Source organism: Motacilla alba, chromosome 10 (assembly GCF_015832195.1).
Source record: "Motacilla alba alba isolate MOTALB_02 chromosome 10, Motacilla_alba_V1.0_pri, whole genome shotgun sequence".
Taxonomy (NCBI): domain Eukaryota; kingdom Metazoa; phylum Chordata; class Aves; order Passeriformes; family Motacillidae; genus Motacilla; species Motacilla alba.
This window is the reverse complement of record NC_052025.1, coordinates 8,902,881-8,917,906: the sequence shown is the minus strand read 5'-3', so window position 1 is coordinate 8,917,906 and position 15,026 is coordinate 8,902,881. Positions and strand designations below refer to the sequence as shown.

Here is a 15,026-nt window from a genome sequence, read left to right as displayed (position 1 = left end):
ACCCACGGCCGCGGCCCCGGCCCCGGCCCCGCGGTGCCGCTCCCCGTCCGGGCCGTGTCCCCTCGCGGCCGCGGGCGCGGCCCCTTTAAGAGCAGGAGCCCCTTTGAGAGCGGCCCCGGCCGGGCTGCGGGCGGCCTGCGCGAGCGGCGCTCCGTGTGACGTCACTGCGCCGCGCCGGTAGGGCCGCGCTGCCGCCATGGCCGACATGGCGGATCTGTTCGGCAGCGACGCGGACTCCGAGCCGGAGCACAAAGGTGTGGGCGGCTTCTCGCGCTCTCTCTCTCTTTCTCTCTCTCCTCGCTCTCTCTCCCTTCCTCTGCCCGGGTGCCCCGCCGCGGGCTGCCCCGTTCGCCCCGCTTCTGCCGCGGCCCCCGAGCGCGGGCGGCAGAGAGGGAGGGAGCCGCGGGGAGGGTGCCTGCAGGGAGGGTTGTTCGGCCGCAGCCGAGTTCTGGAAACAGTGGAATACTTGGTTTAGGTCCCTGACATTTTAAAAATTCTTGTTGACGTTCCTGTAAATTACTTTTCAAAGCAGGTGTTCTTTTATTGTCCTGTTGGAAACCGCATTTACCAGCCTGGGCAGTGAGGAGTAGCTCCATTGTCATAAACCTCCCTGGGTAGATGGCTTGGATTAAATATGCAGAGTGACAGTTTTGGATTTGTAGGATCCTATAAACTGCGTCTGTCTAGTTACTTGGTCAAGGCCTCACTATTTCAGTTGTTACCTTCGTTTGTGTGATTCTTTATTCCATCTACAGTTTTAGTGTCTTAGATCACAGCTTGTGGTTTGAAACTTTTTGGGCCATCGATCATGTTTCATTGTGCCTTTCTTGGGCTGTGCTTTTATTAGCAGCCATTTTATTTTACTATTCTCGGTAACTTTGTTGCTCTTGCTGACCGTTCCCTGTAGGTTCTCTCTGGGGGTGGGTTGCGTTTTCGGGGGTTTTGTGAAAGCAATGCACACGCATCCTCGGCGGGGCATCCTGACTCCCGAACGGGTGATGTTCGTTTTGCAGACTCCGATTCTGGCTCTGATTCCGATTCCGAGCAGGAGAACGCTGGCTCCGGGAGCAACGCCTCTGGCAGCGACAGCGACCAGGACGACGACAGGGAGGCCATCAAACCCAGCAACAAGGAGCTGTTCGGAGACGACAGCGAGGACGAAGGGGCATCCCATCACTCGGGGAGCGACAACCACTCCGAGAGATCCTACAACCGCTCCGAGGGCTCGGGGCACTCGGAGCACGAGGACAACGAGCAGTCGGACGGCGAGCAGCACAGCGCGTCCGAGGCCGCGCACGACGACGACGAGGACGAGCGCGAGCACGGCTCCGAGGAGGGCAGCCATCGCTCCGAGGGAGACGGCTCTGAGAAGGCGCACTCGGAGGATGAGAAGTGGGGCAAGGAGGACAAAAGCGATCAGTCGGATGATGAGGAGAGGCAGCAGAACTCTGATGATGAGGAGAGACAGCAGAACTCTGACGATGAGGAGAAGGTGCAGAACTCGGATGAAGATGAAAGGCCACAGGTGTCTGATGATGAAGAAAGACTCCAGAACTCGGATGAAGAGAAAATGCAGAACTCTGATGATGAGGAAAGGCCACAGGCCTCAGATGAGGAGAAGATGCAGAACTCTGACGATGATGAAAGGGCCCAGCGGTCTGAGGAGGAGAAGATTCAGAACTCTGATGATGAGGAACGGGCCCAGCATTCCGATGAGGAGGAGCAAGAGCACAAATCTGGTAGGAATGAATACAGAAATAATGATTTGCTGCTCTTTTAGTCTCTCTTTATTGCTTTGTTCACATTGGCATGAAAAGATTGAAACTTCAATGTAAGGGCATTGATTTCATAGTTTTTAACTGTAGTCATCTTTGCAATTTTTTTTGATGCAGCACTTTCAGAGCTTATTAATAGAGAGGAATTTTTAAATTTTGTGGACCAAAATTTTTAATTTGCTGAGAATAATTATGCTCGTTAGTAGAGTCTGCAAGGGGCAGCGACAGCGAGGATGAAGTTCTGCGAATGAAGCGGAAGAAAACAATTGCGTCAGATTCGGAAGCAGAGAGTGACACAGAAGGGCAGAAAGGTAAATGCTGGGGGGGTTTGTGGGGTTTTGGGTCCTTTAATCCTCCTCTTGAGCCTGCCGTTCCTCAGCTACAGGGCTTGATAGAATTGGTAGCGTTTGCTGTACGGTGCCATGGAAATAACCAATCAGCCATCAGGAATTCTGTGTGGGATGCACATGCTGATCCTCTCCATATAGCTCTGTCAAGTTTTCTCTTCTGCACATATTCTCTCTGAAAGATCTGAAAATATACTATCTGAAAGATATTGAAAAACCTTTAATAAGAGCAGCCTGGGGAACCTGTACTATGTTTTGTGGTGGCTTAGCTGGCTGAGGAAGAGGCATTTATTTTCTGAGAAGTAAAACCTCCAAAATACATAATGAAATTTCTTTATTTCTGTTCAGTTACTTGATTAAGGATTATCTTATATTATCTTACACTCTTCTGTTGCCATTTTTCAACTTGGTTTCCTTATTTGAGAAATAAATCTTGCATTAGGGCTGTGTGTGCACATATATGTGTGGTTTAACATTGGAATTTTTCTGCTGAAGAGCATGCCGATGTCATGGATCTGTTTGGAGGTGCCGATGACATTTCCTCAGGGAGTGATGGAGAAGACAAGCCACCAACCCCAGGACAGCCCATTGTGAGTGGACTTGATTTTTGAAATAATTACCATGCCACTGCACTCTGAAATGCAGAACACCAATTGAATTGGGTAATACTCTAGTGAGAAAAAACAGTAGTGACATTAAGTAGCATTACAGATAATTTTGTCCCAGCTGAAAGAATTATTAAAATTTTGTTCATAACAATATCAGATTTATCTGCCTTTCCCCATCCCTGCTCCACTTTTTGAACTCTAAAAAAATATAAAGAATAGTTTGATTGCTACCAAATAAAATACAAAGCCATAGCTGTCTTTGCTGCCTTATTGCATCTATTTGATAAATACTTTCATTTTTATGATAATTTTTCATCTTTTATTGATAACAGATAAAAATACCTTCTTTAATCTGGTAAAAAGTGTCCCCCAGTCTCCAGTGCTCAGCTGAAAACTCTGTTGGCTCCTTTTCCTGTTCTTTATTGTCTTTGGTCTCTTGAGTTTACACTGGTGCTTGAAGTCACTTAAAGTGCCACATGACAATGATGAGTTGAATTCCTTTCAATGAAAATGCCTGAATTCTTTTATCCAAATCTTCCTGATCTCTCTGCACCTATGAATGACTTTTCTTTAAGCAAAATGTAATTATTAGAGTTGCAATAGCCAGATAGATTTTTTCACTTATGCTCCTGTTCTTTTTTTCTGACTAGGATGAGAATGGGCTGAGTCAAGAACAGCAGGAAGAAGAGCCTATTCCAGAGACCAGAATAGAGGTAGAAATACCAAAAGTAAACACAGACTTGGGTAATGATTTGTATTTTGTGAAGCTGCCCAACTTCCTCAGTGTGGAGCCCAGGTAATTGCACATTAAATACAGGATTGATAAAGTCTTTTAGTGTTCCCCTATATTGTTTTTGTTTAGTATGTGTTTACTCTGTGTAAAGTTGTTGACATTAAGATGGATATTTTTGGTTGTGATTAGTCAATAGTAATGGCTGTTGTTTTCTAATCAGGTAATTTTATTATGAAGGTGGGTTTCAGCTTGATTGAATAACTTATTGTCTGTAAAAACCAGACAAAAATGTAGTTTAATTGAAAGCACATGTTATCAGTTTAATTGTAGGCATAAGTTTAGGCTCTCAGAGATGTGAAAGGCGAATGCACTGATCCTTATGCACTTTCAGTGATTAAAAACATCATTTTGAATTTCAGAATAGGGCCCTTTTTATTCCTGTATCTTAAATGTACAATTTATGAAGAGGCTGGTTACTTGTTTTCCCATTCGTCTAATCCAAGCTGAAGACATTTACTGGAATGCTTAAGGAGCAGCAAAATCAGTTATTAGAGTTGTTTGTGATGTTAGGTTTGGCCCTAAAGGCCTCCTTCAGCGCTTGCAGCACAGTGCTGTTGCATCTGAGTGCTCTGGAGCAGCTTTCTTGCCTTGCTGCAAGGTGCAGTTTTAGCTGGCAGCACAGCCTTGTTGGGGTCACACCTCAGCTCAGTCCTTCGCCTGGCCTGGGACTCCCGGCTGTTTCAGGGGAGAGCTGTTCCAAATCTGGGTACCAGTGAGAGAACTCCTGGTGGTCTCTGGAGGTCAGACAGGACTGAAAACAGAATTGTGCAGTAGCAGAGTCCATCACTTTCCCCTTGAGCAGCCTAGGAACTGTGAGGAAGGAGGTTAGGGAAGGGCTTCCCCCCACTCACTCACTTGGTTCTGCAAACATTTTGTGGCACAATCATCAGATTTTTTGATGGAAGAGAGGAAAAACAATCTCATCTTCCTTTCTCTTTGGTTGGTTTTGAGATTGAAATAAAACCAAAGAAAAAACCAACAAAGATTGTGCTCTTAGAAAACCCCCAATTCACCTCATTTATTAAATATGTCTTTAATTTTATTTTTCCTTGTATGATCTCGTATGTTTTTGGTTCCATGCTTAGCCCTGACCTCATCATGCTGACATAAGGAAACAGAATTTTCTGAGGCAGATTTGTTCTCTTCAGCTGAAACCTTCAGAGAGTGTGAATGTTACTCTGTAGCAGATGGTAGAAAGGACACTTGGGTCAGGCCCCCAGGCTGGGAATTAGTGCAGTGAATTTCCTGGCTGCAGTGCCTGCTGTTGTGGGCAGGGAATAATCTAAACCTCTCAAGCACCTGTAAATTTGCACAACTCTGCAATAATCTGGATTAATTTTCTTAGAAGAATTAAGAATGTGTTGTAAAATTTGTTGCAGACCTTTTGATCCCCAGTATTATGAAGATGAATTTGAAGATGAGGAGATGCTTGATGAAGAAGGTAGAACTAGGTTAAAACTCAAGGTATAGTATTAATTTTTCTTTTGTCTTTCACACTCCCCTAGGCACTTTCCTTCAAAGTCTGTTTCACATCTTGTGGAATGGTGTTTTGAGTTTTCAGATTATGAAAGTGTGGACACTGAGGGAAGTTGATCTATTTTAGTAATAAATTTTTTTAAAGCTTGACAGTTGCATTTCACCTATAAAAGCAATACTTTTCACCTTTATTTCTTTGCATTATGCCACAAAATATCAAGCCTTTCTAACTGCAATTCTTGACCTATATAGAGTTTATTTAACCACAGTATTCCTTATGAGATAGAAAAACTGTTTTGTTGTTTTCCCCCTACAGGTAGAAAACACAATACGATGGCGGATGCGACGAGATGAGGAAGGGAATGAGATCAGAGAAAGTAATGCACGGATAGTTAAATGGTCAGATGGAAGGTTAGTTTGCACCCTTTGTTACTGAAGTAATGCAGTTCTTCTTGCAGTGACATGCAAAATTGGAAGGTCAGCAAACTTTGACATCAGTGCTGCACGGTGCAAATTATTTTAGTCTCAGTGCTTTGAAAGGTTTATGCTCTGCTTAGTTTAGATTGAAATATAATTATTGGCTAGATAAAAAAAGGAAACATGAAGGCTTTCTCCATTTAGAAATGAGGCAGAAAAATAGACTGCAGTGGCTTTATCCAGTAACTGATGTGGCACTCTCTTTGAAGCATGTCCCTCCATTTGGGCAATGAGGTCTTTGACGTGTACAAGGCGCCGCTACAAGGAGACCACAATCATTTGTTCATCAGACAAGGGACAGGCCTGCAAGGACAGGCTGTGTTCAAGACCAAGTTAACCTTCAGGTAAACTGCTGTTTTGTATCAAATGTTGATACTGTTTTTGCAATTAAATGTTGTAACTGGTATGTAGAGATTAGATATACCAGTTTGTAAAGCTTCAGAGCTTCACAGGTTAGTAAGAATGTGCTATTTTCCAAACTCAGTTTTTCAGTAAGATTTGTCCTACATTAGGTGTCTAAGTTGGGAATGTTAATGTGCCATTTCTTGCATTATATAGGCTACATATAGGTTTTTTGTTTACATGTTTTAATTTGCATTTTCACATGCAAGTCCTCGTTTGAGTCAAAAAAAATACTACCATTCCCTGAAATTAATATTTTGTCTGAGGTACAGTTGCTATCAAGATGGCAACTGCTTCTTGAGATATTGATGAGAATTGTGAGGAGGATGTATGTTTAGGTTGATAAGGGTCAAAAGTTGTAGGATTCTAGCATCATTAAGGGTAAAAAAGGCCTTAGAGAGCTTTGAGTCCAGCTGTTAATGGCTGGACTGGTAATTTTACTGAGAGAAGACTTGCTGTCTCCAGTAGCTGTTACAGTGCACATAAATACTTTTTTTAAAGGGTTGAAGCTTTTACTTTTGTGCAGATGAACCCCTGAATCCTCAAGTATGCTGGCCCTACCATAGTCTTTTGAGAATGGATAATATTTCTTAAAGAAGTTTTTAACCCCTAGCAATTTTTTACCAGGCCACACTCTACAGACAGTGCCACTCACAGGAAGATGACTCTGTCTCTGGCAGACAGATGTTCAAAGACCCAGAAAATTCGTATTTTGCCAATGGCAGGCCGTGATCCAGAGTCTCAGCGCACAGAAATGATCAAGGTACTGTGGCATGGAACTCCCTGATCTGCTGGTTTAATCTTAATTATCACAACTGTAATAGAGCTGGACATTTCTGAATATTCTGTGATTTATGAAAAAGCAGTAATGTTTTGGAGTTTTAAGCAAGAGTTCCAGTCCATGGGTGTGGCTTGATAACCTGGCAGATGACAAAACAAGGAGAATATTTGCAGCCTTTCCACCGCTGTGTAAAGAGCTACAGTAGAATACGAGGCGCTCTTGAGGTGGTTTGGGGGTTTTTTATCCCTCAGTTGATTGCTTGTGTGTTTGGGCAGAAAGAAGAGGAGAGGCTGAGGGCCTCCATCCGCAGGGAGTCGCAGCAGCGGCGGATGCGGGAGAAGCAGCACCAGCGGGGGCTGAGCGCCAGCTACCTGGAGCCCGACCGCTACGACGAGGAGGACGAGGGGGATGATGCAATCAGTCTGGCAGCTATCAAAAACAGATACAAAGGTGGCATCAGAGGTAATCATAAACATTAACAGCGTGTCATTAGGCCTGTGTGATTCAGACAGGGTAATTGCACAGGAGAGCCTTGGTGAGATAGGATTTTGCCAGTTCATTCGATACATGAAGACATGTTAATTCAGTTTGTGTAAGTTTATTTTGTTTATTCTGGACTTAGGTTCTGCAAACATTTTGTGGCACTAAATATAAGACATTTTTAATATTCTCTCTTCCACACCAGTTTCAGATAAACATATTTGGCTTTTTATTTTTTTTCTGGAACGTGCAGAGGAACGTGCTAGAATCTACTCTTCTGACAGTGACGAAGGCTCAGATGAAGATAAAACCCAAAGACTACTCAAGGCAAAGAAACTTAATAGTGATGAGGTAAGAGAAAGACTTTGTTCTTAAGCTGTTCATTTTTAATGAGGAACATTTCCTTCACTAAATCTTGTGTTTAAACTTGGGACTGCTGTGGTTTCATTTATGCCATGATGAATGTATTATTTGACTTGGCATGCTTTCCATGGTAATTAATCACCAATTTCTTATGCACGGCATTAGTTCACAGACCTGAGTGATTCCCAAAGGAGGACACTATTGTTATTGCTGAATTAAAGATGGAAAAAAATTATGCAGAGTTATGTAAAATGAATTTACCAAAATTATGCAAGGAGTAAGAAGACTTAATATTAAAATCCTAGTGCAGTGTTACCTAAGTTACATGGTCCTCTCCTGTTTATTATAGAAATAGTGGAAGCATTTTCACATAGTATTTCTGCTCTTTTTAAATAGAAGAGTTAAAAAACTGAGCTAAAAAGGCTTATTGTCCATTGCTAAACATACATTTTCCATCACCCCAGCATTGTCTGAAACATTGGGCCCTGATCAAATTAACTGTTAGCTACAGCAGTAGTGCTGTTTCCTAATCTAAAAATCTAAGTGTTTTATTGGTTTGTAATTTATGACTGCTGGGTCTTATTAAATGAGTTTTTGTGAACATTGCATTTGAGGTTTAGTTCAAGTCTGTCACTGCTGATACAGCACTGCAGTGTTACACAAGGAGTAAGCTGCTCTCATTTTCATTTCTGTACTGTATTTCCTGTGAAGTCCCTGGGAGGCCTCACTCCCCAGCCCCTGGGGTGTTTTCCTGTGTGCTGAATGCAGGTTCTTGGTGCTGTTACAGAGTCAGCTGAGTTATTTGCACTAACAGGCGTTGTAATGTGAAGTGAAATTAGTAAAAATTAGTTTTGTCTTCTAAAGACATAGATTCTTGGCTTGTTATTTTACATCAGAAAAATTTAATCTATCAGAGAATGTAACGGCCACAGGGAGCCGTGTAGACAAAACTAATTTTGTGAGCATTTGTTAGTAGAAATTGAATTGTTTCTTTTTAAGACTCTTACTAGATGTGTTAGTTCATGATACAGCAGTGTGAGGACTTGTCAGTTCCATTGTCTCAGAAGAAAAGGTCTAATCAGCAGCATTTCTCAGCTGCTTGAGGAGCAGCAGCCTCCATTTTAGAGTGACTGGAAGGTAATGCTCCTCTGGGGCCTTGGAGTGGTGCTGCGGTGTCACAGAAAACCCCATGTGCTCGAGTTCTTGTGTTCAGTCCCCACAGGGGGAGTGTGGTGCTCAGTGCATACCCACACATATGGAGCTCTGGCTTCCTCGTACACTCACTTGCTTTTACCTGCTGTCAGTCAACAGCAGAGCACAAATCTTTGTGCTGATAACAATTTGTTAGCATTACTGCAAATGTCAGTCTGTTATTAATAATGTACTTTATCACCACACAGCAAGTAGTTTCACTGTTGCTGCAGTTAATGGGGATATTCTGCTGAACAGGAAGATGACTCAGTGAACAATAGCCCAGCTAGATTACAAGAGAATGTTTGTTCTGAGGAAGAAGCTATCATTGAGATTCCCACCCCTGTTAAGTTCTGTTTTCCCTGCTTAAAATTCCTTCATAACTGCGATTCTCCCGGTACGTACTGAACACGTTAATGTAGAATCAAGTGCTTTTGGATAAATAATTTTTCCTTGGAGTCCTGAAACACTAAAGTTCTAGAACTCAATCTTTCCTCCTTAAAATCCAAGCAAGTTGCTTTAAAAAAAAAAAAGCAAAACAAAAAAACTCCAAACCCACACTTCCAAAACCAACAAATGGGAAAAGGGATGAGGTTACTTAGGTCTGAGAGTATTTTTGAAGATACACTTCTTTTTCAACCACAGTTGAGTTACCACTTGTTCCTCATGTCACTATTGATGAGTTTTGCCTGAACAACTTGTGATTTAAAATGTTGTTTGGAAGGATGATTCAAACTGAACTGGTGGAAATGTGCATGGATCAAAAATCAACCTGTTGACTCCATGACCTAAAAACTGAAGATCAGCCCTATAAAAGTCTTTATGGTGTTGCTTGTAAGCAGGTAATTAACTCAGTAATTTCAGTTCCTTTGACCAGCTCTTTGAAGCTTCATAAACTATAAGCCATCACATTTCTTGGACTGTTAACTGGTGTTGATTCTGAATGCCAATGATTCCTCCTAATTTTTTTTCTTTATGCTAGAGAGCAGTTAGTTTAGTTTTGTCTTTCTGATGAGCAAAATGCCTGCCCACTTCCTGAATTCCTTCTTTGCTTCAGTAGCTCTGATTCAGACCATACAGGTATAAACAGTCTGAAAACTTAGCAAAGCTGCAGGGGCTGCCTGAAGGGAATGCATCTGTATGCAAATTGGAGGAGGTGTCCATGCTCATGAGACCTGCTGAGAGTGCCCCTCACGCTGTAAATGCAGACAATGCAGAGAGAGACTCTGTGCATGCCATGCTCAGGCAGAGCAGGTGTGGATGCAGGGCCAGCGAGGGGATGGAGCTGCAGCTTCCTGGACCCTCCTGGTCTGTGTGTGACACTGGGAGCAGCCACTCAGTGCTGAGGGTAAGGACTGGCACAGAACCAGCCCTGCTTCACAGTAGCACAGAATGGAAAAACTAGAACTAGTAATTTTGCTTTTCTTACAAGAAAGACTTTGAGGTCTTTTTGTTGTTGTTCTGTGTTTTTTTTTTCTACTTTAACTGGAAATAGGGTGGTTTATTTTTGTCCTTTTTTTGCCTTTAGGAAGGCGAACCTTCTGGAAAGAGAAAAGCAGATGATGATGACAAAGCAAGTAAGAAGCCTAAGAAATACGTGATCAGTGATGAAGAGGAAGAAGATGATGATTAATATTAAGGAAGCGCAGCAGTTGATTTTTTTGTTGTTGTTTTTTCTATATATATGTTTATATATATTGTACAGTTCTGTTAGAGCACAGATGTAAGTAACCATAAGGGGCTTATTTTGATAAAGGAACATTCCTAAGTCTGCGTTTCTGGTGTGAATAAAGTTTTTTTGACTTCCTTTGACTCTTAAGAGTTTCGTCTCATTGCAGCAAATGTTGCACCAGGGATCACCACAGTGCTGATTTTCATCTTGCACAGTGCATTTCAGTTTTGAGAAGTGTAGTAGCTGGTTACCAAGTGAATTGGTCATTAACTTTGTGAGTTCATTAGGAGAAGCCGTGCTAATCTCTGTGGAATGCTTCAATGAGAAGTTTGCCTGACAAGGGTGTGATGATAGAGCTCGCTAAGAACATACAGTGGTACAGTGCAACTCTGTTTCTTCCCCAGATATTCCTTATTTCTGTTTACTGGACAGTACATCACTATGCTGGTATAATTTGCTGACTAAAAGTACTTCTTGCCATGTTTGAGTAAATCATTATAACTGCATGAACTTCACAGTTAACTGATCACATAAGGCATTTATTTTTCATGCATTGAAGTCCAGATGAATATTTGCATCTTGCCAGAGCAGTAATAACAATAATAACAACAATAATAATAATAATAATCATGTGCCAGTGATGTAAATGTCAGAGTAAAAGCACTTATTTCAACAAAACTGACATTTCTGCCAGCAGAGCTGAAAGTCTCCTTTAAAAGATGAAATGAATCACAGTGCAAAAAATGCAACATGACAATTATGTCTCAAAATCTCATGTAATTCTTATGGTGCCATTTCTTCTTGTTTCTGGTAGGTTTTATAAAAAGTTTTGTTTAGCTGGGACATCACTGGAGGAGAATGTTCTAGACAGAACCATTGCTGTGTTTACAGTTTTTTAAAACACCTTATTTGACAATACAATACCAGCTGGGAAACAGTAGAAGAAATAGCTGAACTTTTCCACTCTTTCTTTCAGAGATGAAATACAATGTGCAGTTTTTCTCACTGATGAGAGAGCATTCATATGTTATCTGTGCTGCTCTTTTGGCTGCCTTCTCACATAGTCCTGCAAGCCTGAATGTGACTTGAAGTTGAGAAAGCAGAAGTAGCTGAACTCGCCTACAAACAAAACCATTGAGTGATGCTGTGCAAAGTTTATGATGTGGGTTTGTGTTACATAAGCTGAAATAAAGTAGCTGGTAGTTACTGAAGAGGAACTGGTCCTCATCTCTCTCCTGCCAAACTAAATTTGGCTTTTTCCTAAAACAGAAGGGAGAAAGTGCCTCACAGTGAGCATTTTCTTTGTGACATTCCTGGCTCTTTGAGTTAGAGCTTTCAACCTGGACATCCTGCTTCTGTCACCTTTAACTAGGATAGTTGTTTGCCACAATGCTCTGCCTCTGCTTGTGTCTGGAAGGCACGGGAGCGTTCTGGCTGCAGAGCACAGAGCTCTGCATGTGTTAATATATTCTGCTGAGCAGCTGACTGCAGTGGGGACTGCGAACAAGAAAAGGTGAAAAATTTCATCTTGGAAGTCTGAGTGCCTGAGAAACTCTTATTTTTTTAATACTTAAATACTTATCTGAGAGTTTCTGTGCCTCTTTAATGTGCAGATAAAGTCCCCCAGCTGCTGGAATTTTGACCCTGTAATCCTCTTAGTTTAGACCTCTGCTGGGAGACTGGTTCCTTACATGAGGTTACCTGCTCTCCACTGGTAACCTTCTCAGAAAGAAGCCAGCTGTTTAGGAAGGCACTCATTCTATATGGATGTGACGTGCTGTACTTTCACATAAAAGTCTCCCAGATACCTCTAAAACAACAAATTTGGCATATGGAAACACAGCATCATTTCACTGGTAATGTGTTTACTTTTATAACAGTTTAATGGAAATGTTGGCTATTTTTATTTTTACTACACTCCTAAGAGTGAAAATGTTTTAATCACTTTTGTAAGTTTGATGCTGACTAAGCCTTTACCAAGTAAGTGGTCTACTTTAGCTTCCAAAAATGAGGCTTTTTGTGGATTACAAAGATGAAAAGAAGTAATTTTTTACACTGTCGTCTTTTGTAAATTGCTCTTTTAAAGTCTTATTTAAATGTGGACTTGAAGAAAGTGTTTTCTCAGCTTAAATTGGTTTAACAATCATCTTGTAATTAAAGTCACTTGAATGAACTTAGCCTTATCCCCAGTATTTTTTCAGTTGTGGGTCTAATGTATGGTTTTATTTAACTCGACAGTTTTTGCTCTCCCTTTTCCCAGCTCTCCCTTTTCCCAGCCCCCCAGTCTGTCTGTTGATGGAATGAAGGCTCATAAAGCTCATGTTTTAATGCCTTTTAGTACTTATGGTGGGTTGGTAAAAGATTCAGGTGTGTTGCACGGTGTCAAGAGAGCTCAGCCCTGACCTCTCACTGCCTGAGCGAGCGCTGCTGTGAAAGCAAAATACTCCTGCTCAGGTAGGAGGAGGGCACATTCCCCGAGGAAATAATTTTTCTCCTTCCTAAGTAGGATGTGCAAATGAAGCTTTCTTGGGAAGAAAGACGAGTATCTCCAGTGGAAAGTACAGGAATTTATTACTAGATGTTCTCCAAAGTTATCAGGACAAAATGGTCTTTATTTCAGCGTTCAGTGCAGTGTGCAGTTACAGGCTGTGCCTGGTCTGTCCGTGTTCATTTCAGGTCTGGACTGAAACCTTTCCAGAAATTTGCCAACAAGCCAGGAAGCAGCAGCATAGCTGCCACAGGGCAGGTTTGAATAGGGCCTGTCAGAGCCCAGGGAGTGTCCCAGGGAGTGAGCCCTGGCACTGGGATGTCCTGGGAGTTTGTGTAGCCTTCAGGTCAGGGAAGAGCAGCCCAGCTGCTGAAGGCATTGCTACCCACTGACCCAAAGAATTCCATTATGGAATTACGTCTTCAAATAAACCCAAGGGCACTTCCTTCTCTTGCAGTCATGGATAGTGGGAATATATAAGGAATATATTGACTTTTATTTTGACAACCAGCTAATTTGATCTGGCTGCCCTTACTGTAGACATGCTGGGTAGGATGTTGCTGTGAATAAAAGTGTTTGCTGGGTATTAAAATAGCCACATCGAATTTTAAATATCCTTAATTCCAGTGGGATGAAAAAAAAAATATGGGACAGGGGAATGAATATTCAAAGATACCAGGTGTTGTCCTGTAGTGACTGAATGAGCTCCAGAGTTTTCTGCAGCTCTAACTGCCCCTGTTCTTATCACAGAGGTAACATCTGTGCATCTCTTTAGGTTATTTATGGTGCTTGTCTGGTTGATAATTAGGTTTGTGTCTGCTGTGACTGGTCAGGTAATGTTTTCCCAGGATCTCCACTTGCAAATGGCTGGTTTTTGTATTAGAATAACAGTGTTGTAGAGAGCTCCTTCAGAAGGGTTCCTTCCTGCCTTCAGCTCGCATCAGGGGGTTGGTGCTGCAAACAGCTCAGTCCACTGCATTGTGTTCTCCCATCATCTAAGGGGCTGTAGCTTCTTTTGGAAGCAGTGGATTCACAGTTGCCTTGGGTGAAGGCTTTTCTGTTGTGAGCTGAGTGATTGATACTGCTGTTTTCCACAGTAGTGTCAGGGCACGAGGAATTAAGAGCAAAGACGTGGAAGTTTCACACCTAAGCCCTTGTTAAGACCCTTGTTGACAGTGAGCTCTGGGATGCTCCAGAACAGGCACTTGCTGTAGCTGCAGGAAGGGTTTGGCACATGGAGTCCCAGGGGATCTCAGGCTGGGAGGGAGCCATGAGGATTGGTGAGCCCAGCTCGCTGCTCCTCAGAGCTGCTTCCATGGGACTAAAGAGCCTTCAAACACTTCTGGAACTCTGTCAGCTTGGTGCCGTGACCACTTCCCTGGGGAGCTGCTCCAGAGGCACCCACCCTCTGGGGGAGGAACCTTCTCTAAATGTCCAGGCTGAGCTTCCCTGACACAGCTTTCCCATTTCCTTCTGTCCGTGGCTGCTCCCTAGAGATCAGCCCCTGTGCCCCTCGAGGAGTGGGAGGCTGCAGAGTGCTCCCCTTATCCCCTCCATGGCTCTGCTGCCTGTGGGTCACTTGCATCTGGGCAGCACTTCAGATTCATTCTCAATTAACTGGAGATGATTCCAGCTTGGACTGTATCTCGGTAAACATCTGCTGCTCTGATAGTGTCCTGAAGTTCCTTTTCCCAAAGAAAACCTTTTTAGAAAAGTCAAACACTAGAGAATGTTGATTATTTCTGTGCTAAGGAGATGCTGTGAGCTATTAGTGTGTTCCCTTTGCTCACAGCAGAGGAACCTTCCTGTGTGAGTCAAAATTCATGAGGGGCAGATAAAGAGGGATTGGTGTTTTATAAATACCATTCCCAGGTTTTTTTTCACATATATCCATGTATAAATACAAATTATATCTATATTAATATACATGGAATGTGTATTTAATATATATGGAATATATATAAAGTATATATTATCATATATATTTTATATAATATATAATAATATATAATTATATATGATATATAATTACATATTATTTATATTATATTGTGGTATAGTATAGTATATTATATATATATATATATATATATATATAAAGTGTATTTAATCTATATGGAATGTGTATTTTCCACTTCTCATGTCTCTCATGGTCAAAACTTCCTTTAAATCT

General features: G+C 42.1%; 1 protein-coding gene across 3 annotated transcripts; it reads left to right on the top strand.

Annotated features, from left to right (window-relative positions):
- Positions 1 to 122: 122 nt before the first annotated feature.
- Positions 123 to 10,505, top strand: LEO1 (LEO1 homolog, Paf1/RNA polymerase II complex component). 3 transcript variants are annotated; one of them, XM_038146892.1, is made up of 12 exons: positions 123 to 254; positions 1,014 to 1,739; positions 1,982 to 2,086; positions 2,618 to 2,712; positions 3,381 to 3,526; positions 4,903 to 4,987; positions 5,316 to 5,410; positions 5,686 to 5,820; positions 6,506 to 6,641; positions 6,935 to 7,121; positions 7,393 to 7,490; positions 10,222 to 10,505. In XM_038146892.1, the coding sequence occupies exons 1-12, from the start codon at positions 197 to 199 to the stop codon at positions 10,324 to 10,326; spliced, it is 1,971 nt and encodes a 656-aa protein (XP_038002820.1). In that variant the 5' UTR covers positions 123 to 196; the 3' UTR covers positions 10,327 to 10,505. The 3 variants fall into 3 exon arrangements, with proteins under 3 accessions (XP_038002820.1, XP_038002819.1, XP_038002821.1); XM_038146891.1 differs by having other exon boundaries at positions 1,979 to 2,086; XM_038146893.1 differs by lacking the exon at positions 10,222 to 10,505 and adding an exon at positions 8,903 to 10,199 and having other exon boundaries at positions 1,979 to 2,086.
- Positions 10,506 to 15,026: the final 4,521 nt, after the last annotated feature.

What these genes read in the sequence shown, in the direction of transcription:
- LEO1 (XM_038146891.1), top strand. Translation starts at nt 197, where the DNA reads ATGGCCGACATGGCGGATCTGTTCGGCAGCGACGCGGACTCCGAGCCG. An exon ending in GTTAAATGGTCAGATGGAAG is followed by an intron (nt 5,411 to 5,685) that starts GTTAGTTTGCAC and finishes CTCTCTTTGAAG; the next exon opens with CATGTCCCTCCATTTGGGCA. An exon ending in AAGACCAAGTTAACCTTCAG is followed by an intron (nt 5,821 to 6,505) that starts GTAAACTGCTGT and finishes ATTTTTTACCAG; the next exon opens with GCCACACTCTACAGACAGTG.